Here is a 27,726-nt window from a genome sequence, read left to right as displayed (position 1 = left end):
GATGGTTTGCATTTGTATTGTCTGAGAGACTCTAGGTAGAAGTAGATCAGAGGGTAATGGCAGCATTGGATGTGTCCAGCAGAAACCCACATGAATGTCTTTGTGCCTGTGAATTTTACTTGCAAATTCACCTTTTCGGTATTCCAGTCATTCATTTTTCTACAACAAAATTATTTTGTGTGCATTTGCTTCTCGCAGTGTTTTGCTGCATCTCAGTTTCCCCTTGGAGGTACAAATGAAAAGTGGTACTTGGACAGTTGTGCCAGCTTCCTGGTTCGGGGGCTTTTGCCAATGCTGTCCTTGATTCGGGGCCCCCCTTGGCTTTGTGCAGGTTATTCCATCCCCCACCCCACGGGTGCAAACTGCTTGATTGCAGGAACACCGCTCCCCTTTCTCCTCTTTTAACATCTGTCTCTCTTTAATAGTTCACACTCTTAAGAATGCATAACGGGGCTTCCCTGGTGGTGCAGTGGTTGGGAGTCTGCCTGCCGATGCGGGGGACGCCGGTTCGTGCCCCGGTCTGGGAAGATCCCACATGCCGCGGAGCGGCTGGGCCTGTGACCCATGGCCGCTGAGCCTGCGCGTCTGGAGCCTGTGCTCCACAATGGGAGAGGCCCATGTACTGCAAAAAAAAAAAAAGAATGCATAACGGCCAGCCACAAATGGTTAAGCTGCAAAGTTCTCTTCTGTTACTGAACAGTCTGGCTAGAGTTTGTCTTTTCAACATTGGTTATTTTATTTTTCTAGTGCAATAAAATAAATAAGTGGTCTGATGTAGGTGTGAGTTAATGAGGATTTGAAATGGATTTCAAGCATTCTTTTTTTTTTTTTTTTGCGGTACGCGGGCCTCTCACTGCTGTGGCCTCTCGCGCTGCGGAGCACAGGCTCCGGACGCACAGGCCCAGCGACCATGGCTCAGGGGCCTAGCCGCTCCGCGGCACGTGGGATCCTCCTGGCCTAGGGCACGAACCCATGTCCCCTGCATCAGCAGGCGGACTCTCAACCACTGCGCCACCAGGGAAGCCCTTCAAGCATTCTTATTGGGTGTTTATGATGCAGTTGCAATCTCATGAGTCAATTACCAGAACCAAACAGTGCAAGAGCCATAAAGCTCATCCACCGTGGCACTGCTAAATTAATAGATTAACAGCTACACACAGGAAAATGGCAGATGTTAAATATCTTTCATTAGTAATAAGTTGGAAGTTTGGGATCCCTTATCCATGCTTATAACAGCCTCTTAAGTACCTCAACCAGAGTTAATTTATATTTTTTTACTTTTCAGCTTACAAGCACTGTGATGCCAGACTCTAGATTGCTGTGTTTGTATGGATTTTTAAAAAATTTTTATTCAATTTATTTAAACTAAAAACAAAAAACAGTTCACCCATTTCTCCTACCCCCCACCTCTGGCAACCACCACTCTGTCCTCTGAATCTATGAGCTTAGTTTTTGTTTTTGTTTCGTTTTCTTAGATTCCGCATATAAGAGAGAGCATATGGTATGTGCCTTTCTCTGTCTGACTTAATTTCACTCGGCATAATGCCCTCCAGGTCCATCCACGTTGTGGCAAATGGCAGGATTCATTCCTTTTTATGGCTGAGTAATATGCCTGTGTGTGTGTGTGTGTGTGTGTGTGTGTGTGTGTGTGTGTATCTCACAATTTTTTTGATCCATTTATCTATTGATGGACACTTAGTTGTTTCCATATCTTGGCTATTTTAAATAATGCTGCAATAAACATAGGGGTACATATATCTTTTTAAATTAGTGTTTTCACTTTCTTCAGATAAATACCCAGAAGTGGAATTGCTAGATCATGTGGTAGTTCTATTTTTGATATCTTTTGAGGAACCTCCATCACCATTTTCCATAGTGGCTGCACCAATTTACACTCCCCCCAACAGTGCACAAGAGTTCCCTTTTCTCCACATTCTTGCCAACACTTGTTACTTCACATCTTTTTGATAATAGCCATTTTAACAGGTAAAGTGATATCTCATTGTTTTTTGTTTTATAAATTTATTTATTTATTTTTGGGTGTGTTGGGTCTTCGTTTCTGTGCGAGGGCTTTCTCTAGTTGCGGCGAGCGGGGGCTACTCTTCATCGCAGTGCGCGGGCCTCTCACTGTTGCGGCCTCTCTTGTTGCGGAGCACAGGCTCCAGACGCGCAGGCTCAGTAGTTGTGGCTCACGGGCCTAGTTGCTCTGCGGCATGTGGGATCTTCCCAGACCAGGGCTCGAACCCGTGTCCCCTGCATTGGCAGGCAGATTCTCAACCACTGTGCCACCAGGGAAGCCCTGTCTCATTATTTTGATTTTCATTTCCCTGGTGATTAACGGTGTTGAGCATCTTTTCATGTGCCTGTTGGCCATCTGTATGTCTTCTCTGAAAAAATATCTATCCAGATCTTTTGCCCATTTTTTAATTGGATTATTTGGTCTTTGCTATTGAGTTGTATGAGTTCTTTATATATTTTGGAGAGTAGCCCCTTACCAGATGCATGATTTGCGATTATTTTCCCCCATTCAGTAGGTTGCCTTTTCACTTTATTGGAGGTTTCCTTTGCTCTGCAGAAGTTTTTTGGTTTGATGTAGTCCCACTTATTTATTTTTGCTTTTGTTCCTTTTGCTCTTGGTGTCAGATTCAAAAAATCATCAAGACCCATGTCAAGAAACTTACCATCTATGTTTTCTTCTAGGAGTCTTATGGTTTCAGGTGTTATGGTCAAGTCTTTAATCTATTTTGAGTTAATTCTGGTGTATAGTGTAAGACAGTGGTCCATTTTCATTTTTCTGCATGTGGCTGTCCAGTTTTCCCAACACCATTTATTGAAGAGACTGTCCTTTCCCTATTGTATATTCTTGGTTCCTTTGTTGTAAATTAGTTGACCATATGAGCATGAGTTTATTTCCGGGTTCCCTATCCTCTTACACTGATCTATGTGTCTGTTTTTGTGCCAGTACCATAGTGTTTTGATTACTCTTGGTTTCTAATATAGTTTGAAATCTGGACACATGATTGCCTCCAGCTTTGTTCTTTCACAAGGTTGCTTTGGCTGTTCCGGGTCTTTTGTGGATCCATACAAATTTTAGGATTTTTTTTTTCTGTTTCTGTGAAAAATACCATTGCAATTTTGATAAGGATTGCATTGAATCTCTATATTGCTTTGGGAAATATGGATATTTTAACAATATTAATTTTTCCAATCCATGAGCATGGGATGTCTTTCCATTTATTTGTGTCTTCTTCAATTTCTTTCATTAATGTCCTGTAGTTTTCAATATATAGGTCTTTCATCTCCTTGGTTAAATTTATTCCTATGTCTTGTATTCTTTTTGATGCAATTATAAATGGGACTATTCTAATTTCTCTTTCTCATAGTTCATTATTAGCATAAAGAAATGCAACAGATTTTTGCATACTGATTTTGTATCCTGCCACTTTACTGAACTTGTGGATTAGTTCTAACAATGTTTTGGTGGAGTCTTTAGGGTTTATATATATATGATATCGTGTCTTCTGCAAATAGTGACAGTTTTACTTCTTCCTTTCCAGTATGGATACTTACTCCTTTTTCTTGTCTAATTGCTCAGGCTAGGACTTGCAATACTGTGGTGAGTAATTAGTGGCAAGAGAGGATATCCTTGTCTTGTTCCTGACCTTAGAGAAGGGCTTTCAGCTTTTCCCCATTGAGTATGTTGTTAGCTCTAGGCTTATCGTATATAGCCTTTATTATGTTGAGGTATGTTCCCTCTATACCTGCTTTGTTGAGAGTTTTTATCATAAATACGTGTTGAATTTTGTCAAGTGCTTTTTCTGCATAAGATTTTTAACCCTTCATTTTGTTAATGTGGTATATCGCATTGACTGATTTGTGGGTGTTGAACCATCCTTGCACCCCTAGAATAAATTCCAATTCAATATATTGTTGGATTTGGTTTGGTAATATTTTGTTGAGGATTTCTTTTAATTAACTACCACTTAAAACACTTTTTCTTATGTTTGATTGAAGCATGGGGTCCAGTTTGAGCATTCACTTCCGCATTTGTCCAGCATTCATTTTCTAAGTGCCTGCTGTCCTCTGGGCACTGTATTAGGTATAGATGTAAATTGATGCACGGCCCCAAGAGGGAGATGCATGATGGTGCAATAGTTGTGCCATTGAGGGTTCAAGAGGAGCCCCTGGGGGAAGGGCCAGAGGATTTGCTGATCCCTTGTTTACAGGGGCTAACAGCATGGAGTCTGGAGTCAGACAGCCCAGGTTCAAATCCTGACTCTATCACTTATGAGATATATGTTTTGGACTACTTACTTTTCTGTGTCAAAGTGACTTCCCTAAAAAATGGCAGTATTCATGGTATAAAGTGTGAATTAAAATGAGGGAATATTTATAACGCTCTTAGAGTAGTGTTTGGTACATGGGAAAAACTATGTAAGTGTTTTAAACAAATCAAGTAAAAGAAATACTGTACATTGTGACCAAAGTAAGGACTAGGGAAAACTCTATTGTGAAAAATATAGAAACTAAGTGGCAGGCATTTTAATATTTGTTTTTAAATGTATGGAAACTTTAGTCGATAGTTAACTTATATAGGAATTTACTATTACTAGGTTCTGTCTCCAGAGCCTTGGATAACTTTTGTTCCCTGTATTTTCAGTTATTTTGACTTTTTCAGGTAGAGAAGAACTTTGTAACAATTAGGGAAGTTCCCAAATGAAATGACCTGCCATTTGTCTTGTTGTAAATTTCTTTCTCATTACTAGAAATATCCAAGCAAAGGTTGAACCTGCCTGAGATGTAGCTCTGGGGATGCCTGCATTGGGTAGGAGTAGATGGGGGTCAAACAAGTGAATTCCTAAGAGCCGATGATTTGTTTCTTTTCAGTCATACTTTAGTCTGTTCAGGCATGTGACATTGGGAGCCAGGGTCTGGAGATGTGAAATGGCAGTTTCACTGGAGAAGATGGTTGGGAAGCATTCACAGATGTTGAAGGCGGAGAGTAGAGTCTCAATTGCTGGTCTCAAACGTGGACTTCATTTTGTGGGAAATGGGGAGGCATTGCAGTTTTCAGTAGGGGAATGACCTAGATTAAAAGGAAGATGTTTTTTTGATTGCAGGGAGATTAATCTGGTAACAAGTATCCAAAGATTGGAAGCAAGAGTCCTGTTAGGAGACAAGGCCACCATGTGGATAGGCAGGGCTAGATAAGATGACATGTGAGAGGCATCCAAGATGACTTTGAGCCTCAGGAACTGAGGCTGGCTGGTGTATAGGAATTTGTGGGATTGGAAAGAGAGTGTTTAATATGTAATTGTAACTCATTTATTCAGTCAACAAATAAATTCATAAACAAATGTTACTGAATGCACACAGTGCAGGGCTCATAGTGACCTGAGGTTGGACTCATCATGCTGTTTTCCTGAAGAACAAAACAGACACACGTGCATTCCACATGCAGCCTAAAAGCCCACTGTGGTGAGCCTCATCAGGGGGCAATGTATGCATTCTTAGAGAGCACCTCAGAAACAATGCCTGTTAAGAAACAGAAACTGCTTTCTCTGAACCTCTGCATATAGTAAGTAGGTCCTTCACTTTTATGAAAATGTCTGATTGTGTGTTTGCCTTGACCACAAGGAAATCGGGGCAGTGGAACTGACGGTGGCTTTTATGTTTCACAATCAAGTCATATTTATTCATCATAGCCCCTTATGTCTTTCTACCTTAAAATACGTGAATACCTCTAAACTCTAAAAACTCATCAAAGTGCCATGTTCCACTTGTGTCTGTACCACTGGCTTTCTTTCCTCACGTTCAGAACCTTCCACTTTCTATTTCACTTCTTGCTGCACAGTTTGAGACCGGGAATAGGTTTATTATTCCAAAGAACAGATGGCTGAGCCTTTGAGAGCCGGTGCATTTCTGCAGAGACTATGCATATAGCACTTAGCACATCGTTGGTGCTCAAGAAATGTCCCAAAAATTAAAACAGATTTTTTAAATAGACCGACTTCGCTGTCGTTGAGGTGCCCCACAGGAGTTTTTTAAATCTCCAGTGTTACAAAAATGTCCAGCCATCCTGCGGAAAGCAGACTAAAACAATCTGAAATAAACACTTCCCTTTATATTTTCTGCCCAAAGGTGACCCTTAAACTCTCCCCCACTCCTCCAAAGTTAAAAGTCTAGAAGAGAGATAGGGTCACAACCTTCCTTGTATCTGAAACAGGCCAGTATTTTTAACGTAAGCACAGCTCAGAAACGTGCAGCGCCTCCCGAAGTTCTTCGTATACTTGTTTTACGAGCTAATGGGGGCACGGAGGTTGCCTTCTGCCCAGTTCTCTGGGTGATGGAATGTCCCGTTCCCTGTTTGCATTGAGCACGGAATTTCTGAGCAGCTCTGCTCCTCGTCACATGTGTCTGCCATCCTTAGCACAGGCCACACAAGGGACTCTGTCAAGTCTGATGGGAAGGGAAGCTCAGCGCCCTTTATGAACATTCTCCTTTCAACCCGTCAGGCTCTAAAATTAGGCAGGAGTCGCCCTCACCAGACATTCCTCTCTGCAAAGGGCTTGCCCTTTACCATTTTCCTTCACCTTGCGTGGACGAGCACATCCCATTACCCGTGATAACGAGAGTCCTGGCGTTTGCCTCAGAGAGCACCAAGTCTGAATCAGATTAACTGTGGGGCTGAAGATTGTTTGTTTGGGGAACTTAAATGGTCTCACATGTTCAAATGTGTTAGCAAAATTGATTTTATTACTAAATGTATTATTATCTCCAGAAAGGTAATCATTTCAGCAGAGAGAGCTGATCTTTTCATAACTGATGTCATTCTCTTGAAGAACAGTAACGTTCCCTTGGTTTATGTTCACTTGCTCCTCTTTTTCCTTTAAAGGAAGATGTTTTTATTTCATCTGTATGAAGCCAGATTCACATGACAGCTGGACATGCATACAGATGAGCTGGACATGCATACAGATATACATGCACATCCGGAGAAAGACCACTTGACATTTGGTGATGCCTCGGCACAGTCATGCGGACAGTAGGGATGGTCATTTCTGACATTTTGGACTTATATAAAGTATAAACCTTTTCTCTCTTTTCCTCAAGAGTTTTTTAATTTAAAGGATGCAGATCAGGGATCGGTGAGCTCTTATCTGTCAGTCATTTCATTAGAATACTGGTTTTAAATGTGCAAAATTAGAAGCTGCTTTAAACTGATTACTTATCAAGTTGGGGTTAGTTTTTCTTATGATACTCTCAAGCATTTTGTGTTTCATTTCTGAAGTGAATTGTGCCTTTTAAGAATACTATTGAAACTGAATTTTTTTAGTAGAATGGCATGGCAGGATATAGTGGGATTTTTATTATTCTTTTAATAATCTGTCCTCAAGGTGGTAACACTGATGACTGTTTAGAGAAGGATCATCTTTCTAAGCAGACCCATTCTGCTTTAAGAAATAATGATAAGTAATAACTCCTGTATCTGGAATGTGGCTTTTGACATGCTTGAATGAGTCTCCTTTTCAAGAGGGTAACGAAAACAAAAAAGCGAAGAAAGGGTACTTGTCCCCTGGATTCCCTAGAGGCCAGTGATCATTGTCTTGGGGGTGGGGGTGGGGAGAATATATTAAATTTATGTCAAAGTTTCTAACGTTTGCAAAATTTTGCATAATTACACCCAGGAAAGATGCTTACAAGGAAGTAATAGCTTGAAGTGAATTACTTTCTAATAGGGTAGAAAAAACGCTGGACCAGGGGCTTGGTGTTAATTTTACGTAAGCTAGCAGTGTTACCTGGCAGTTATCTTTATGGATCTTGGGTTTCTCGTTTCTAAAATGAGAGGGTGACCAGCTAGGTGAGGTCCCAGAGTGACATTCTCTCCTTGTATCTGAAACATTTATTGATTGATTGATTTTTATTTTTTGTGCATTGGGTCTTCGTTGCTGCGCGCGGGCTTTCTCTAGTTGCGGTGAGCGGGGGCTACTCTGTTGCGGTTCGCGTGCTTCTCATTGCGGTGGCTTGTCTTCTTGCAGAGCACTGTCTCTAGGTGCGTGGGCTTCAGTATTTGTGGCATGTGGGCTCTGTAGTCGTGGCTCGCGGGCTCTAGAGCACAGGCTCAGTAGTTGCGGCGCACAAGCTTAGTTGCTCCACGGCATGTAGGTTCTTCCCAGACCAGGACTCGAACCCATGTCCCCTGCATTGGCAGGCAGATTCTTAACCACTGGGCCACCAGGGAAATCCCTGAAACATTTTAAATACCCAGAATTTGGGATGATCATCTTGATTCCCCAGGGCTGAGAAAGAGCTGACACCAGCTTTCTTTCCCAGGTGGAACAGCCTCACAACTACTTGAAAATACCCATCTCTGTCCTCTATCGAGGTACAGCGTGGGCTTCCCAGAGGGTGTGCTTCCTTATCGCCTTGTTGTGCTGAATGTTCTTGGTTTTAAATGTGGACTAACTTTGTTATGCTGCTGTGAGTCTACAAAATGAAGTACGTAAGTTTTAAAGGGGAGGAACACGGAATTAAGGCAGGAAACATTCTAAAGTCAGTGTGTGATCAGTCTCTGGTTGGCTTACTAATGTCTAGAACTAACTGTGGCTTTGAATCGCCGTCATGATGTTTATTTTTCATCTGTGGTGTCCCTGATGAAGGTTGCATATCAAAACACGATAAAATAGTCCCTCTCATGTGGTCTCACGGGTGCTTCCAAAGACACTGTCTTAAATTCTTCAGTGGTGCTTGTGTCGGTGAAGGTGGACAGGCGTGCCAGGGGAAAGACCCGGTGCTGACCCTGGTGTCACAGGCTCCTGGTTGGACTGGACCTATCGCACGGACCGTTTGCTCTGCTGCTGACAGGAATGGGGTAGACGGGGCCCGTCAGCCTCACATGATGAGCTGTTGGACCTAGATGACGGACAGACTTTCTCTGTTACTCAAGTGGGTGCCTGCTGGATCCCATGGGAGCACTTTGTTGTCCTGTCCGTTAAGGGTCCCATAAAGGCTTTGGCATCCCATCAAAGGTCTGTGCCCACAGTGGACACTCAAAATGAACGGATGTGTATTGTCAGCTCGCTCTCAATTGGTTACAATTATGAGGGCGAAAAGTCTTTTTGCTTTTTAGCTTGAACCTGGGTGGTGGTGTAGCAATAAACTATTGAAAACAGCCCATGGGTTCAAGCTTCAGCAGTCGCCTCCTCATCGAGCAGTAACGGCTTGTGTATCATATAAATAGATAAAATATATTATGGTTGTTGTGTGTTACTAATAATAGTTCGAGGCGCCACTGCTCCTACCACCGCTTCACTTTAGCCAGTGAGAGGAGTCAGGGAGACCAGGTGGGTTTGAGGCTAGTGTGGCAGGGAGTCCTGAGCAGGGTCACCAGCACACATGCGCGAGGAGAGGCCTGAGAATTGAAGTGGCCGAGTGATGCCTGGGCGTGGGGTCCTTGGCATAAGATGTGATTCTGAGAGTTGGCAGTTGGGTGGCTGAGGAGAGAGTGAAGTAAGGGACCACTGCTACTACCCAAAATGAGAGAGCCCCAAAGAGGAGCCTGTACAGGTACACCTAGAGCACGTTGGCTTGCAGATGTAGACGGGCCACCCACCGTGTGACATCACAGCCCTCACAGTGGAGCAACCTGAGGGGCTTTCTAACCAGCCCCTCAACAGGGACCTGCAAATGTGGGCGTGAAGGTCCTTAGCACGGAGTAGTTTATTGGAACTCTCTGAGATGGCAAATGGGGTATTTGCAGAGAGAAAAGAGAAGACCAAGTATAGAAAACTGCAAAACAGTAGCATTTGGCAGCAGGAAGAAGAGCTAGTAATGGATCAATTAGGAAGGTTGAAAGAGAATTAGAGAAATACTGCACCCAGGAAGCCAAAGAAGCAGCTGCAAGATAGGGATCGAAACAGATGAGGCCTGGGAAGAAACCAATTCAAAAACGGCATTTCTGAAAAATGGGAAAAAGAATTATTCTTTAGTAAATGGTGTATAGTAGGTGGCTATTTGGGGAAAAGTAGTTAGATACCAGATCATATGTAAAAAGAAACTTCATTTGGATAACCATAAATGTAAAAATTCAAAATGAAAATATAGACAAATATTTTTACACCTTGGGGTGAGGGAGTCCTATCTGTATATGTGCTATGTAAATATATTCAAGATACCACAAAGAAAGTTTAAAAACAGGCTACAGACTGGGAGGAAATACAAACAAAATATGTGACAGAAAGAAAGGTAAATGTCCTTAATGTAAGAAGAGTTTCTGTTAACTAATCAGAAAGGTAAAACACACTGAAAGCGTGGGCACACTTTGTTTTCTGAGGAAGAGATATAAAATGACCAATTAACAGATGAAAATCTTTGCTAATCTAAAAACTGAGCCTTAAAACTGATGAGATGGTAATGTTTGCCTTTTACACTAGCAAAAATTAAAATCCATCTTAACACCCACTGCTAATAAGAAATTGACACTTAGGTAATATTGTCATTAGGAGCTTAAGTTGATACACCATTTTTAGAGTATTAGTCAGAATCTATTGAATTTTTTTTTATTGGAGTATAGTTGATTTACAATGTTACATTACTTTCTGCTGTATAGCACAGTGAATCAGTTATACATATATCCACTCTCTTTTAGATTTTCCCATATGTCATTACATAGTATTGAGTAGTTCCCTGTGCTATACAGTAGGTCCTTATTCGTTATCTATTTTATATATAGTAGTGTGCATATGTCATTCCCATTCTCCCAATTTATCCCTCCTCCCTGTTTCCCCCCGTAACCATAAGATTGTTTTCTACATCTGTAACTCTATTTTTATTTATAAATAAGTTCATTTGTACCATTTTTTTAGATTTCACATATAAGCAATATCATATATTTGTCCTTCTCTGTCTGCTTTCACTCAGTGTGACAATCTCTTGGTCCATCCGTGTTGCTGCAGATGGCATTATTTCATTCGTTTTTATGGCTGAGTAATATTTCATTGTATATATGTGGCACATCTTCTTTATCCATTCCTCTGTCGATGGGCACTTAAGTTGCTTCCACGTCCTAGCTATTGTAAATAGTGTTGCAGTGAACTTTGGGGTGCATGTATCTTTTCGAATTATGGTTTTCTCCAGATATATGCCCAGGAGTGGGATTACTGGGTCATATGGTAGCTCTGTTTTTAGTTTTTTAAGGAACCTCCGTACTGTTCTCCATGATGGTTGTACCGATTTACATTCCTACCAATGAGGTGGATAACCTCATTGTAGTTCTGATTTGCATTTCTCTAATAATTAGTGATGTTGAGCATCTTTTCATGTGCTTTTTGGCCATCTGTACAGTATGGACCATCCATGTGGGTCTTACTCTGTCTTGCCTGCCACAGACTGCTTCCTGCACTCTCCTCCGAATCCCAGAAGCTCCCTCTCTGTCCCAGCTGATCCCCCTGCCACCGGTGAGGGGGCTTCCCTGAGTGCAGGAACCTTTCCTCTCCTATAGCTCCCCCCCGCCAGGGGTGCAGGTCACGTCTCGTTTCCTTTTTTTTTCTTTCTTTCATCCTACCCAGTTGTGTGGGGATTTTTCTTGTCCTTTTAGGTGTCTGAGGTCCTCTGCTAGTGTTCAGCAGGTGCTCTGTGAGAATCGTTTCATTTGTAGATGTGTTCTTGATGTACTTGTGGGGAGAGGTCAACTCCACATCCTCCTATTCTGACATCTTGGCTCTAACTCCTGTGTTGAATTTTTAAATGCACATACACTTTGATTTAGCAATCATGTCTAAGAACACATCCTATAGAAATTATAGCATGAGTATATAAGATTTGTGTAAAAGGGATTTATTCTATCAATCAGTGTTGATAACAGAAAAAGAGTAGTCTGAATAGCCTTTGGTGAGCAAATGGTTAAATAAGTTTGTGTACTTTCATACGATGAAGTACGAGGCAGCCACTTTGTTAAATGAGGTAAATCTGGGTATCTTTACCTGGAAGGAATTCCACATTAGGTAGCTGAGTGGGGAGAAGCCGACTAAGTTTTATCCCAATATTGGCCTGATTCTGTATATTGCCTTTTAATAATAACCTGTGTATGTGAATACGTGTAAACAGATGTGTCTCTATAAGCATGCAGAAAAGTTCGGAAGGATCTACACCACCAGGGTAGAGGTAGGGGTGGAGGGGCAAAGACAAGAAAATTCATCACTGCCCTTCGAAAGGGCAGTGGTGAGGATAGGACTGAACGAGGCAGGCGAGTGTGAGCTGTGGGTGTAGGTTACTGTGGATATGTTTGATCGGGAAGGAAGCAGGAGGGACAGGCATGGCGGTACAAAAGATTTGGGGCGTTGTTGTTGTTATGTAGGATAGGAGAAATTTGAGTCTGTTTGTACGCCAAGGAAAGGGAGACAATACAAAAAGAAAAAGTTGTGGTAATCAGAAGAGTGTGGTAGTAGTGGACTTAGTAAGAAATGAATGATCCTCCTTTCTCTGGGGTTCAGAGGGTGAGTGAAGTTGGCAGAAGGTTTTTCCAGAACTCCAAGCAGATGGCCCCCATGAAGATAGGAAAGGCCAGATACAAAAGAGTAGGGGATGCACATGGGTGGTGTTGGGAATGGAAGAAAATGGGAAACAATGGGAACAGCTGGGAGATGTGCTAAATCTGCAGGTTTGGTCATCCACATCCTACTTGTGGGACCAGAATTTCTGGGAATGAAGCCTAGGAAACTGCACTGTTAACATGTTTATCACAGATGCTTAGGCCCAACCCATAAGGTTCAAGAACCACTAGTGTAGATTATGAAGTGGAGCTTTTCGGTTGGGCCAGGTTTGGGAAGCAAGTGGAAACAAGGAGTGTGCTGCCTTTTCTTCCTTACCAGGCAAATCTAGAAAGAAACTTACCCACAAAGCCTCTCTGAAGAAGAGGCTTCAAGAGGAAATCAGTGTCAGTAAAGTCAAAGGAATGGAAAGAGCATAATGGGAACTAGCTGGGCTATTTTTAATGTCTGTTTCCAAACTGTCCACATGGATTCCTTCCATAGTTATCAAAAGACCCAGGAGTCAGTCTGCCTGTCTGTTGCGGGCAGGTTAAGGTTTATTGCCATCAATTGCCACTCGATCAATGGAAATGGCGTAAACACTGCTCTGTGCGTATGTATGGAGATTTGATAAAGATTTATACACGTATATATGTTAAGTGTGTATGTTTATTTCAAGTCTGAAATGGCCTTCTTTTAAGGAGTTGTCCTGAAGGTGATTCTATTGTAGTCATGCTCACAGTGCCCTTTCACTTCTGGACAGCGTTCACGGTGTTGTTATTTTAACATCTCAACTACACCAGCTTAAAACTTGGGTATATTTTTGCAGCTATGGGCATAAGGGGGCCTTTGTGCTTTTGACTGTATTCCACAAGGATGCCTCTCTGTCCTGGAGCCAGATGGGAGCATTGCAGACGGAGGTGCAGGCACTGGAAATCCTATAGGTGGTAGCAAGCAAAGCAGTGCCAGAGGAGGAAGCCACGTTGCCCCGAAGCAAGAAGACAAAGCACTTTGCAAACAGGAGGCTCTGAGGGTCAGCTTAGTAGGGACAGAAGTGCACCAGTCCAGCTGACCGGGTGAAGAGTAGGACGCAGAAGGGGAGGTGCCTGAGGAGGGCTCAGCCGGCTGGAGAGGTATTGGGTGCCGGGGCTGGGATTTGAGGATAGGTGGGAAGTCGAGAGGTAGCGGGGGCAGGGGGGGAACGCTATTTTTTAAGCAGATGATTCAGTTAGGGTAGAATCGTGTGAGACAGTTTGCTCCCCTGCCCACCCGTCCCCACGCTGTCTCCTCTGTGGTTAGAACGCGCCTACCTGAGGGCCTGGGTTTTAGCTCATTAGCCCCAGCCGTCGCCTGTACCTCTTACTCTGCATTTGCTTGTACTGCCCGCACAGTTACTCTCTAGTAGTGGCTCCTAACCGGCACTAAATAACTTTAACTAAAACCCTGTCTCCTCTGATAACTTTGAACTCTGCCATGTATTCTCCATAATTCCTAAACAGTCAACTTTACATACATCTCAGTATTTCTCTCCAAAGTCAGAAGCAAATGCTTGTTATACTGTTCCTTGGCAGGTTTCAAAAAACGACCAAACTCGCAGGCATTAATGGTGGCCACGTAGTGCCTTTCTCCAAATCTGCTTCGCCTCCCCCCTCTCCCCTGCCCGCCCCCCACTGTTTATTCCCAAGAACTTTGTGGACACTTTCCACGATAGAACTGCTACCTTAAAAAGCTTTGGATAGAATATGGCTCCGAGTCACACTGCCTGTAGAGGTTTATGTCCCTGACTGTGATGTGTGAGGTCAGCAAGACGTTTCTAAGCTGGGGCACTTTCCAGGTGTCATTTGGGATAAAGATACCACGTTTGACCAAAGAAAGCTCTTTACAGATTGTCTGTCTGGAAGAAGCCATTATCAGCTTTGGGTGGCTTACCGTTTGAATAACATTTCATGTTCTCTTTCTAATCCTTTTTCTCTTACTCCTTTTATCCAAAAAGTCATGAATCTAGAAATGTTAGCTGAACTTACCAGAGTCAGGAAGGTTTGATGAGCCTTAATTATCAATCCTGGAGAAAGTGTCTTTGTTTAATCAGAAACAATAGGATTTCTATGTTGCTTCTTATCTGTTCTCTAAAGCTAACATACGTTTTGTTGTTGCTAACATTTAATTAATAGTTGAACCTAGGAAAATGAAGAGGGGTTGAATGTCTTAACATTTAGAGAGGAAGTTGAATATGAAATGTCTTTCCTAGAAAAACAGTCTTCCTAGATTGGCTTGTTTGGCAGAAGAGCGAAATCTGAGTTTCTGCTGCTGGGAGGGGTGCTCGGGAGCAGAGAACTGAATGCCTGTTCTCTTATATGGGCCTCGTGGAGACCCTAAGAGGTGGGCACGGTGGCCACATTTTAGGGATAAAGAACTAAAGCTGAGGGGCTTCCTTGGTGGCGCAGTGGTTGAGAGTCCGCCTGCCGATGCAGGGGACACGGGTTCGTGCCCCGGTCCAGGAAGATACCACATGCCGCGGGGCGGCTGGGCCCGTGAGCCATGGCCGCTGAGCCTGCGCGTCCGGAGCCTGTGCTCCGCAACGGGAGAGGCCACAACAGTGAGAGGCCCGCGTACCGCAAAAAAAAAAAACTAAAGCTGAGTGAGGACAGACGTGCCAGGGGTCACCTAGCTTTTGAGAGTGGAAGAAGAATTCAAAGTCAAGTCTCCCTGTATTCACTACTCCACACTGTCTCCATAAAAACGGAAATATGCTTCACCCTCAACTAGCCCCTTAGTGGTACTGGATTTTCACTGTGCTACTCAACAGCTTGAAGAATTTACTACCTGTTTGTTTTTCCCATGTAAAAGCATGCAAGTGTTTACTCAGGAATGCTAAATCTAGCTGTTCTGCTTTCTTTTGTTCTAGATTTTCTACCCTAGCAAGGATGGTACAAAGATTCCAATGTTCATCGTGCATAAAAAGGGCATAAAATTGGATGCCTCTCATCCCGCTTTCCTATACGGCTACGGCGGCTTCAACATATCTATCACACCTAACTACAGGTAAGCGTGGCACGTCGGAACTTCAGCGTGCATCTGACCTTCTCCAGACAGTGAGGAGAAACCAGAGACTGCCTCTGCACCAGAGCCCCATCCCCTTGGTCCCCAGAGGGGAACCTGGATGAAAACAACACTGATTCCTGAGCAGCTCTTACTTTTGTTCATTTGTGCAACGAGTATTCGTTAAGCCTGCTCTGTGTTGGGAAGTGAGACGAGTAAGGAAGTGTCCTTACACCATTTTCTCCCCTGAACCAGTGGATATGCTGGTAGTTTCAGTAGAGACCCTCTGAGGTATAGGAAAAATGTTGAAGAGAGGACCACATGGGTGTATGGTCTGTACCTACCTCAAACTCTCCTTTCCTCTGATCTTCAACATCCAGGAAATTAGCAGCCAGATCATCTTGAGCCTCAGGTTGCAGAAGCCCACAGTTTCCCCAGTTACTAAAAGGAAGAGTGGATAAATTTCAGAAATAGTTCTCAAAGCAACATTAATTTTAGTTAACAGCAAACAGAAAAATAACCTCACTCAGTAATGTTAGGGTCAGAGTGGAACGAGAAGGAAGAAACATAAAATCCAAACTTTCTAAAGAAGCTTTGTGCTCTAGTTTCTTCTGTTTATTTCTAGAAAACATTCTCTGGCCCTGGGCACGCGTTCTTATTTTCTGGTCAGTGTGCCTGATCTCCTCTACCTCTCTCACACCTAGTTTCAACGTCTAAATTTCTGTAAAACTGGAAAATCTGTTTAAAATTCATATTTCAGAAGGAGCCTTCTTTTTTCCAACTTGAACAATTTGGAGAGAGATACTGGGAGGGATGGTAGCAGGGGCTTTTACCGGGTGTGTAACAAGCACAGCACCATTCATACCAGGGCTGTGTCACGTGGGTGGCAGTATTTTGGTTGCCAAGACAGTTGTTTAAAATGAGGTATACTGCATGCTCCTGAAAATGTATGAGCTTTGCAGTTAATCACTAGTCAGAAGTTATAACATTTCATTTAAACCGAGCAATGTAAAAAGTACTGGGCTTCCACGTAGATGACAGCACGTGCGGAGCATCTTCAGGGCTGTGTGTGCGGGTGCAGGTGTGGTGGAGGAGGACAGCGGCCCTCACTGGGCACAGGTAGTGGCAGGTTAACTGTTTTTACCATTTCTCAGTGTGTCCAGGCTCATCTTTGTGAGACACATGGGTGGTGTCCTTGCAGTGGCCAACATCAGAGGAGGTGGGGAGTACGGAGAGACGTGGCATAAAGGTGAGGTATTTTCTCTGCAGAAACGCAAATATGGCATAGCCCAAGCCGAGGGGATTAGGGGCAGAAAAGGATGCTTCCAAACACATTACAGACACCATTCCCCCTTTCAATTGAAACAGCTCAGTCTTTTCAGTTTATTTTCCTTTGCAGTCTATTTTAATGAAGGACACCTTTTTCAGACGCATCTCCTACATACCATAATCAGTTTTTTTTGTTTTGTTTTTTTTAGCAATGTATAGGGTACATTTTTATCTATCACTGTCAGAAGTGAGTCTGGGGAATACTTTTGGTATTTATTGTGTCTCCTTCTCCTGTTAGCCTGGCTTTTTACTGTTTAGCATTACTGGCTATCTCAAAACAGACTGCAAAAACAGGCCATTTTCTCTTAAAAGAAAAGAGCACTCTACAACAGAGCTTTCCTATTCCCAGTTCGGGCATCTTTTGCTTGTTTTCTCTGATCTTCCCAACGTTGCTAAGAAATAGCATCCTCCTAGTGTTGCTGCTGGGACTCTGATAAAACCTGCACGTGCTAGATAAACACAAGAACACAGTCAGTTTTCTTTTCTGGTTTTAACGGTTCAGTCCCTGTTCTCTGGCCTCCTGAAGCATGTATTCTAGTTGATTGAGGAAACTGCTCTTATATTCAACTTTATTCCCCAGATTATCATTCTTTAAAAAAAAAATTATGGCAATCTTTACTTTTAAAGCCCCATCTCTTCCTTTTCTCTCTATACGGAGCACACCCCGTCTCCCAGGCTTTTGTGTATCTGGAATGCATAGACTAACCAATAACTTGAAGAAGATGTTCTTCCCTTACCTTATTCCTGTGTTTGTGGGAGGAGGGCGTGGGAAGCCCCTTCACTCCCGCTGGCTCCCTGCTTCTCCCCTCTCAACATCAGGCGTCCTGTGTAAGACAGTCTGCAGGCACGAGGGCGGCCCCCAGGGCTCAGGCTTGGCCAGCAGCACGTGGCAAGGAGGCTCTTCTGCAGCAGGAGCATCTGAGACCACCCTTTGGATCCGTACACCCACTTGTTCTTCTCTACCTCCTAAGGCCAAGGCTCTGGTTTTCTGCATCGATCAGATCAGCAAAGATGAGGGTAGATCTGTAAAGAGCTTTTTTCATAAGCACCTGTTAGATGTCAGGAGGCAGGAAAGGCCCAAGCCTAAATCCTCGGTCTTCAGCATGCACCCCAAGGACTGATGTCAGAGCAAGAGTGAGTGTCCCTAATGAACACATGGGCCCCCAGCCTGCCAGCCGTCGTCGGGCCAGCTGCTGCCAGGTGTCATCCTTGAAGGCTTTATTGATTGTCACTGTATTTGAAACAGCATAGAATTCATTGTATAGTTTTGACTTGGACCTGATATTAGAGTTTAATTACACTAAAATCATAGTGATATCTTACTGTGATAGTAAGAGATAACTAAGAAAGGAGGAATAAAAGTAAAATCTCTACACACCTTATGTTGGATGTACATCCCAAATCCATATGCTAAGTCTGAACCCCTTGACTCACCCAATTTCCTGGTTAAAAATGTTTAATGAACACACTTAAACACCCACCTGCACGGACTCCTGACCCAGTGGCCGTCTCCTCAAAGAACCCAAGTTCTTTGCCATAGAATTCCTCTGGTCCTCAGGTGTCCACCATGCTCTGGTAGGGAAGAGTGCCCTTGGTCTTGGTCAACTCTTTCATCTCTGTATTAATTATAACCAAGTTATTATCCAGAAGTCTTGGGGGGTGGGGGAGTTTGCAGCTTGACTGAAGCTAAAAGTTGATTACCTCTGTTTAGACTGATCATAAACTTTCTCCTAATTTAGGCAGTGAAAGGGCCTGAAATGGAACTTTTCTAGTTAGACCCTAGCATACTGAACCTCGATAAATCTAGATTTCATTCTGTTAATTGAGTTTAAAATTTAATGCTCTTCAAAATATTATTATTCCTGGAAACTAAGTAATCCTAGCCATCTTAATTCACCAATACTTTCTTATTAAAATCTTAATAACATTTGTTTTGATATGAAAAAATTTCTTCTGAAAAAATTTCTTCAGTAGCGCTGCTTCATCTTTAATTGAATTTCTGCAAAAATGGTTAATCTCAAATAGCTAATTAGATCTATGTCTGCTTTTTGTTCATTTCATTGGCAGTTATTTCAGACATCCGTTCCTTTGCAGTCATGACTTTGACTTTTGGCCTTTACTTTTGGATATTACGAGGCCTTACAAATGTTCCTCTCTTTAAGTGGTTTCTTTGTTTGGCTCTACACTGGAATGGCTTCTAGATGAGAAAGCCCAGATTCTCTGAGGAGATGCTTGAGATCCTCTTCATTCAAGCATAGAGATACTAATGGGCTGCTCTGTGCAGCACCACGTCCCCACCTAATTCCTACCTAAGTTCCTTAAGTACCCGTGGGCAAAGTCAGAGAGCTTCCTTCTCGTAATCACGTCCCCACCTCAGACTCCGGCAGAGAGGAGGGGTGAGACGTGCACCTCTCTGCACAGAGCACTTTCTTTATTTTTAAATTTATTTATTTTATATTTTATTTTTGGCTGCGTTGAGTCTTCGTTGCTGTGCACAGGCTTTTCTCTAGTTCTGGTGAGCAGGGGCTACTCTTCGTTGTGGTGCGCGGGCTGCTCATTGCAGTGGCTTCTCTCGTTGCGGAGCGCAGGCTTCAGTAGTTGTGGCGCACGGGCTTAGTTGCTCCGTGGCATGTGGGATCTTCCTGGGCCAGGGATTGAACCCGTGTCCCCTGAACTGGCAGGCAGATTCTTAACCACTGCACCACCAGGGAAGTCCGCGCAGAGCACTTTCATCTTCCCAGGGAGGGGGCAGTGCACTCGTCCCCATTGTCGCATGCTGTGTGGAACTCGAGGACTGGACTCTGCTCTGGGTCTTGTGTCAGTTTTGAGTCCAGCTCCTCCCAAGACACAGGTTCTTTTCGTTGACATCCTTTCACATTTTCATTCTCATGGTTGTCTGACGTCATAACAGATCATCTCTTCCCTTTGGGACAGTTGCCTTTTAAGTTCTAAGAGGTTTTAGAAAAATACAAAGGCACCATATGGATTAGCAGTTGTGGTACTGATGATGGATTTCCACAATGCATAACAAAATTTAAATGGAGGCATTTTTCTAAATGTAGTGGTAGTCCATTGTTTAAGTTGATCAGTAGTTGAAACTATGCCCTATCATCATTTGAATTCCCCTTAGGTTAAAATGTGATTTTTTTTTTCTGTTTTGTTAATTAACTATCTTTCACTTTGGCACATTGTAGGTGGTATCTTGGCCAACAAACAAAACTGCTTTGACGACTTCCAGTGTGCTGCTGAATATCTTATCAAGGAAGGTTACACGTCTCCCAAGAGGCTGACTATTAATGGAGGTTCAAATGGGGGCCTCTTAGTAGGTGAGAACTGGGTTTCTTATTCATTGTACTTTACTAGTTAACTCTTGGAGTTTTCAGGTACTCTGATTTACTTTGGCTCATGGATGGGAGCAGTGGTACAGAAAAAGCAAAACCCATTTGTATTTGGGCATCTAATTAATGACATTTGAAGACACAACTACTGACTCAACTCATCATAGCCTGAAAAGCCCTTCCTCCTCCCTGTTCTGAGCTCTATTGGACTGGACCGCAATTCTTACCCTTCCCTCTCCCGCTCCCCACAGACTGGACCCACAGGTCTCTAGGGTTCAGTCAGCACATGCCTGAGCCTAATAACACACCTCTGACTGTGTTACCCAGAACTTGTAAGCTGTGATCACCACTAAACATTTGTTGAATACCTATGCCATGGGATGCTAGATGCTGTGGGTTCAGAGAAATAAGTCATGAAGGACAATGAGGTACACGCAAAGATGGATCCACAGCTTCATAGTCATGAAATAGTTCACAGCAATGTTCACCCTTGCTGAGCACCTTGCCAGGCTCAGTGCTGAGCCCTTGACATGCACATGGCCTGGGAGATGGGGACAGGTATTATCCCCATTTTACAGAGGAGGACGCTGGGGCACTGAAGAGGTTGAGTAGCTAGTGTGATGGTGGTGCTGGGGTTGACGCTTAGCACCGTGGCTTTAGATTCTGCTCTTTTAATCTCTATGTGGCACTGCCTCTAAGTGGATTTTCCTAATTTTTGGTAGTTAATGAATTTTTACTTTTCTTTTCATCTCTCAACAGTACTTAACATTGTAATGAACATTTATAGTGGTCCTGAACTTTGCTTGCTGGGTCCTACATCCAGTGTCATTAGGATACGAGGGGCCGTTGTACAAATGGAGAAGAGCACAGATAGACTCACCCTAAAAAGCACATGTGACCATTTTTAGCTTTCCGTCCACTGTTGTCAGGGGATCTTGTCACATTCACTCCGTTTCCTTGTCTTTGAAATTTACTGACTTGTGTCAAAACCTGAATTCCTGTCCTTATTACTTCTTTACCCCAATGGAATACAGTCTTGGAAAAAACATTTTCCCAGGGAGGTAAAATATATATGTGTCCAAATAATTTGTTTAAATTTGGAAAGGGTAGAGATGTGGCCGAGATGGCAAAGTAGGAAAACCCCTGAGCTCACCTCCTTCCACGGGCACACCCAAATTACAGCTATTTACAGAACAACTATGTATGAGAACAACCTGAAGACTAATAGAAAAGATTTCCCACAACCAAAGATACAAAGAAGGAACCACAATGAGATGGGTAAGGAGGGGCAGATGCACAGTATAGTCAAGACCCACAAGCTCGGGCAGGCAAACCACAAATGGGAGGATAATCACAATTGCTGAGTTCCTTCCCAAGGAGAGAGGGGTTTGAGACCCACATCAGGCTCCCCGGTCCAGAGGTCCTACACCAGGAAAATGAGCCCCTAGAACATCTGGCTCTGAAGGCCAGCGGGGCTTACTTTGATGAGAGCCAGAGGGCTGTGGGAAATAGAGACTCCACTCTCAAAGGGTGCACACAAAATCTCACATGCTCTGAGTCCTGGCACAGAGGCAGTCATTTGAAAGGAGCCTGGTCAGATTCCTTTGCTAACCTTGAAGAGCCTCCCAGAGGGGCAGGAGGCAACTGGGACTCCTACTGGGGACACAGGTGCTGGTGGCAGACATTTTGGGGAACTCGTTCTACCACAGGGACACTGGTGCTGACAAGCACCATTCTGGATCCTCTCTCTGGCTATTAGCGCTGCACCACCAGCAGACTGGCACCAGCTCTGGTCATGCAGAGATCAGACCTTGCCTATCAGCATGCCCAGAATAGTTGGCCCTGCCCCAACAGAAGGGCCCGTGCAGCCTACATAGGAGGCACCCCTAGAGCATGTAACTGGTCACCAGAGGGAAGTCTGCTGCTGGGCCCTACAGGATATCACCTATATTAAGGATACTTATCCAAGCTCAGAAAACATAACCAACCTACCTAATACACAGAAATAAACACAGAGAATTAGGCAAAATTAGAAGACAGAACTATGTTCTTAAACGAAGGAGCAAGCTAAAACCCCAGGAAAAGAACTAAGCAAAGTGGAGATAAGTAATCTTATCCAATAAAGAGTTCAGGTAATGATTACAAAGATGCTCAACAAACTCAGGAGAAGAATGGATGAAGACAATGAGACATTTAACAGAAAGTTAGAAAATATAAAGAAGAGCCGAAAAGAGGTGAAGAATACAGTAACTGAAATAAGAAATATACTAGTAGGAATCAACAATAGATTAGATGATACAGAGGAATGGATCAGAGACCTGGAAAACAGAATAATGAAAATCATCCAAGCTGAACAGAAAAAACCATTCTAAAAAATGAGAATAGCTTAAGAGACCTCTGAGACAACATCAGGCAAACTAACATTCACATTTTAGGGGACCAAGAAGAACAGAGAGAGGGGCAGAGAACTTATCTGAATAAATAGCTGAAAACTTCCCGAACCTGGGAAAGGAAACAAACATCTAGGTTGAGGAAACACAGAGAGTCCCAAATAAGATGAACCCAAAGAGGTCCACACCCAGACACAGAGACTCTTAAAAGGAGCAAGAGAAAAGCAACTAGTTACTTATAAGGGAACTTCCCTGGCTCTAGAAGAAATGTTAAAAGGCCTTCTCTAAGTGGAAAAAAAAAGACCACAACTAGAAATATGAAAATTATGAAAGGAAAAAAAACTCATTAGTAAAGGTAAACATCAAGATAGTAGATCAGCTACTTACAAAGTCAGTAAGAAGTTTAAAAGACAAAGTAGTAAAATCATCTATATTCACAATAGTAGTTAAGTTGGTACACAAAACAAAAAGTTTTAAAATATGACATCAAAACATTAAATATGGCAGGGGGGATATAAATGCAATATTATTAGAAAGTATTCGAAGTTAAGAGATCATCAACTTAATCACAAAGATATAGAGGTGGTTACGTATGAGCCTCCTGATAACCAAAACCAAAAATCAATAGTAGATACACAAGCAAAAAAGAGAAAGTAATCCAAACATAACACTAAATATAGTCATTACATCACAAGGGAAGAGAGCAAAAAAGAAGGAACAAAAAAGAACTACAAAAACTACCAGAAAAGTTTTTTAAATGGCAGTAAGTACATACCTATCAACAATTAATTTAAACGTAAATGGACCAAACGGTCCAATCAAAAGATAGAATGGCTGAATGGATAATAAAATAAGACCCAACTATATGCTGCCTGCAAGAGACTCACTTCAGATCCAAAGACAGACACAGACTGAACGTAAGGGGATGGAAAAAGGTATTCTATGCAAATGGAAACAAAAAGGAAGCTGGGGTAGCAATACTCAGACAAAATAGATTTAGACAAAGTTTGTAACAAAAGACAAGAGCATTACATGTGATAAAGGGGTCAATACAAGAAGAGGATATAACATTCATAAATATTTATGCACCCAGGAGAAAAGGGAACCCTCCTACACTGTTGGTGGGAATATAAATTGTACAACCACCATGGAGATCAGTATGGAGGTTCCTTAAAAAACTAAAATAGAACTATGATATGATCCAGCAATTACACTCCTGGGCATATGTCTGGAGAGAACCATAATTCGAAGAGATACATGCACCCCAGTGTTCACTGTGGCACTACTTACAATAGCCAAAACACAGAAGCAACCTAGTTGTCCATCGACAGAGGAATGGATAAAGACAACATGGTACATATATACAATGGAATATTACTCATCCATAAAAAATGAAATAATGCCATTTGCAGCAACATGGATGGACCTACAGATTGTCAAACAGTGCAGTAAGTCAGACAAATATCAATATGATATCACTCATATGTGGAACCCCCCAAAAACGATACAAATGAACTTGTTTACAAAACAGAAGCAGATTCACAGATCTCAAAATCAAACTTATGGTTACCAGAGGGGAAAGGTGTGTGGTGGGGGGGATAAATTAGAAGTTTGGGATTAACAAATACACACTACTATATATAAAATAGATAATCAACAAGGACCTAATGTATAGCATAGGAAACTCTACTCATATTCTGTAATAACCTATATGGGAAAAGAATCTGAAAAAGAATGGATATATGTATATGTATAAATGAATCACTTTGCTGTACACCTGAGACACTGTAAATCAACTATAATAAAATTAAAATTTGAAAGATATTTATGCACCCAACATAGGAGCACCTAAATGTACACGGCAAATATTGACAAACATAAGGGAGAAGTCGAGAGTAAAACAGTAACAGGGAACTTTAATACTCTACTTACATCAGTGGATAGATATTCCAGACAGAAAATCATTAATAAATATTGGCTTTAAATGACACATTAGATCAGATGGACTTTAAGAACATTCCACCCAAAAGCAGCAGAATACACATCCTTTTCAAGTGCACATGGAACATTCTCCAGGATAGATCATGCTAAGCCACAAAACACGACTGACTAAATTTAAGAAGATTAAAGTCACATCAAGCATCTTTTCTAACCACAACAGTATAAGATGATTAGACACTAACTACAAGAAGAAAACTGCAAAAAACAAACACATGGAGGCTAAACAATATGCTACTAAACAACGGGGGAGGGGGGTCACTGTTAAATCAAAGAGGAAACTTAAAAATACCTGGAGACAAATGAAAATGGAAACAGTGATCCAAAATCAATGGGATGCAGCCAAAGGAGTTCTAAGATGGAATTTTATAGCATTATAAGCCTGCCTCAGGAAACAAGAAAAGTCTCAATCTAACCTAACACCTAAAGTAATTAAAATAATAAAGATCAGAGCAATAATAGAGTCTAAAAAATAGAAAAGATCGATAAAACTAAGAGCTGGTTGTTTGAGAAGATAAAAAGCTAAACCTTTTACCAGACTCATCAAGAAAAACAGAGAGGGCTTCCCTGGTGGCGCAGTGGTTGAGAGTCCGCCTGCTGATGCAGGGGACACGGGTTCATGCCCTGGTCTGGGAAGATCCCACATGCCGTGGAGCGGCTGGGCCTGTGAGCCATGGCCGCTGAGCCTGCGTGTCCGGACCCTGTGCTCCGCAACGGGAGAGGCCACAACAGTGAGAGGCCCATGTACCGCAAAAAAAAAAAAGAAAGAAAAGAACAGAGAGAGGGCCCAAAGAAAATCAGAAATGAAAAGAAGTTACATCAAACACCACAAAAATGCAAAGGATCATACGAGATTACTATGACTAATTATACACAATAAAGTGGACAATCTACAGGAAATGGATAAATTCCTAGAAACTTACAATCTCCCAAGACTGAATCAGGCAGAAATAGAAAGTATGAACAGACCAATTACCAGTAATGAAGTTGAATCAGTAATATATAAAAAAAAAAAAAAAACTCCCAGCAAATGAAAAGTCCATGACCAGATGTCTTCACAGGTGAATTCTACACAACATTTAGAGAACACCTAACACATATCTTCTCAAACTCTTCTGAAAAACTGAAGAGAAAAGAGCACATCTGAACTCACTTTACAAGGCCAGCAGCATCACCCTGATACAAAAACCAGACAAAGACATCACAAAAAGAGGAAATTATAGGCCATTATCACTGGTGAGCACAGATGTGAAAATCTTCAAAGTATTAGCAAACCAAATTCAACAACACATTAAAAGGATCATACACTACGATCAAGTAGGATTTATCCCAGGGATATAAGGATGGTTCAATATCTGTAAATCAATCAGTGTGATAAGCCACATTAACAAATTGAAGAATAAAAACCATATGGTCATCTCAATAGATGTGGAAAAAGCTTTTGACAAAATTCAACATCCATTTGTGATTAAAAACTCCTAGCAAAGTGGGTATAGAGGGACATACCTCAACATAATAAAGGCCATGTATGACAAGCCCACCACTAACATCATACTCAACAGTGAAAAGCCAAAAGCATTTCCTCTAAGGTGAGGAACAAGACAAGGATGCTCACTCTCACCACTTCTATTAACATTGTATTGGGAGTCTTAGCCCCAGCAATCGGACAAGAAAAAGAAATAAAAGGAATTCAAACTGGAAACGAAGTAAAACTGCCACTGTTTGCAGATGACATACTATGTATAGAAAATCCTAAAGATGCCACCAAAGAACTAATAAATGAATTCAGTAAAGTTGCAGGATACAAAATTAATATACAGAAATCTGGATTTCTGTACCTTAAACTATCAGAAGGAGAAATTAAGAAAACAATCCCATTTAAAATTGCATCAAAAAGAATAAAATACCTAGGAATAAATCTCACCAAGGAGGTGGAAGACCTGTACACTGGAAACTGTAAGACACTGATGAAATTGAAGATGACACAAATTAAAAGATGTGCCATGCTCATGGATTTGAAGAATTAATATTGTTAAAATCACCCTACTACCCAAGGCAATGCACAAGATTCAGTGCAGTCCCTATCAAAATACCAATAGCATTTTTCACAGAACTAGAACAAATAATTCTAAAATTTATTTGGAAACACAAAAGACCCCAAATAGCCAAAACGGTCTTGAGAAAGAAGAACAAAGCTGGAGGTATCATGCTCATTGATTTCAAACTATACTACAAACTCTAGTAAGCAAAATAGTATGGTACTGGCACAAAAACAGACATATAGATCAATGCAACAGAACAGACAGCCCAAAAATAAACCACACATATATGGTCAGTCTAAAACAGAGGAAGGAAGAATATACAATGGGGAAAAGACAGCCTCTTCAGTAAATGGTGTTGGGAAACCTGGACAACTCCATGCAAGAGAGTCAAACTGTACTGCTTTCTCACATCATATGTGAAAATAAACTCAAAAAAATATTTAAATGTAAGAACTGAAACCATAAAACTCTAAGAAAACACAGTACACTCTTTGACATTGGTCTTCACAAACTTCTTTTGGGTATGTCTCCTCAGGCAAGGGAAACAAAAGCAAAAAACAAATGGGACTATAACAACCTAAAAAGCTTTTGCACAGTGAAGAAAACTCAACAAAATGAAAAGACAACCTACTGAATGTGAGAAGGTATTTGCAAACAATCTATCTGATAAGAGGTTAATGTCCAAAATATCCAAAGAACCCATACAACTCAACATCAAAAACAAACTCAATTAAAAAATGAGGGCTTCCCTGGTGGCGCAGTGGTTGAGAGTCCGCCTGCCGATGCAGGGGACGTGGGTTCGTGCCCCGGTCCGGGAAGATCCCACATGCCGTGGAGCGGCTGGGCCCGTGAGCCATGGCCGCTGAGCCTGCATGTCCGGAGCCTGTGCTCCGCAACAGGAGAGGCCACAGCAGTGAGAGGCCCGCGTACCGCAAAAAAAAAAAAAAAATCAGAGCTATAATGTACAGATAACATAGGGAATATAGTCAATAATATTTAATAATTTTGTGTGATGACAGATTGTAAATAGACTTACCATGGTGATCACTTTGTGATGTATAAA

General features: G+C 42.1%; 1 protein-coding gene across 1 annotated transcript in view; it reads left to right on the top strand.

Annotated features, from left to right (window-relative positions):
- Nucleotides 1-27,726, top strand: part of PREP (prolyl endopeptidase) — a 136,677-nt gene that overhangs the window by 101,535 nt on the left and 7,416 nt on the right. The window contains exons 11-13 of the mRNA XM_082668915.1: nucleotides 15,433-15,569; nucleotides 16,721-16,815; nucleotides 20,090-20,221. Of these exons, the coding sequence (XP_082525041.1) occupies nucleotides 15,433-15,569; nucleotides 16,721-16,815; nucleotides 20,090-20,221 (364 nt within the window). The remainder of the gene's footprint in view (nucleotides 1-15,432; nucleotides 15,570-16,720; nucleotides 16,816-20,089; nucleotides 20,222-27,726) is intronic.

This window comes from Grampus griseus (assembly GCF_964374135.1).
Source record: "Grampus griseus genome assembly, chromosome: 13".
Taxonomy (NCBI): Eukaryota; Metazoa; Chordata; class Mammalia; order Artiodactyla; family Delphinidae; genus Grampus; species Grampus griseus.
Note: the sequence above shows the minus strand (reverse complement) of the source record. Positions and strands in the feature narration are given on the sequence as shown.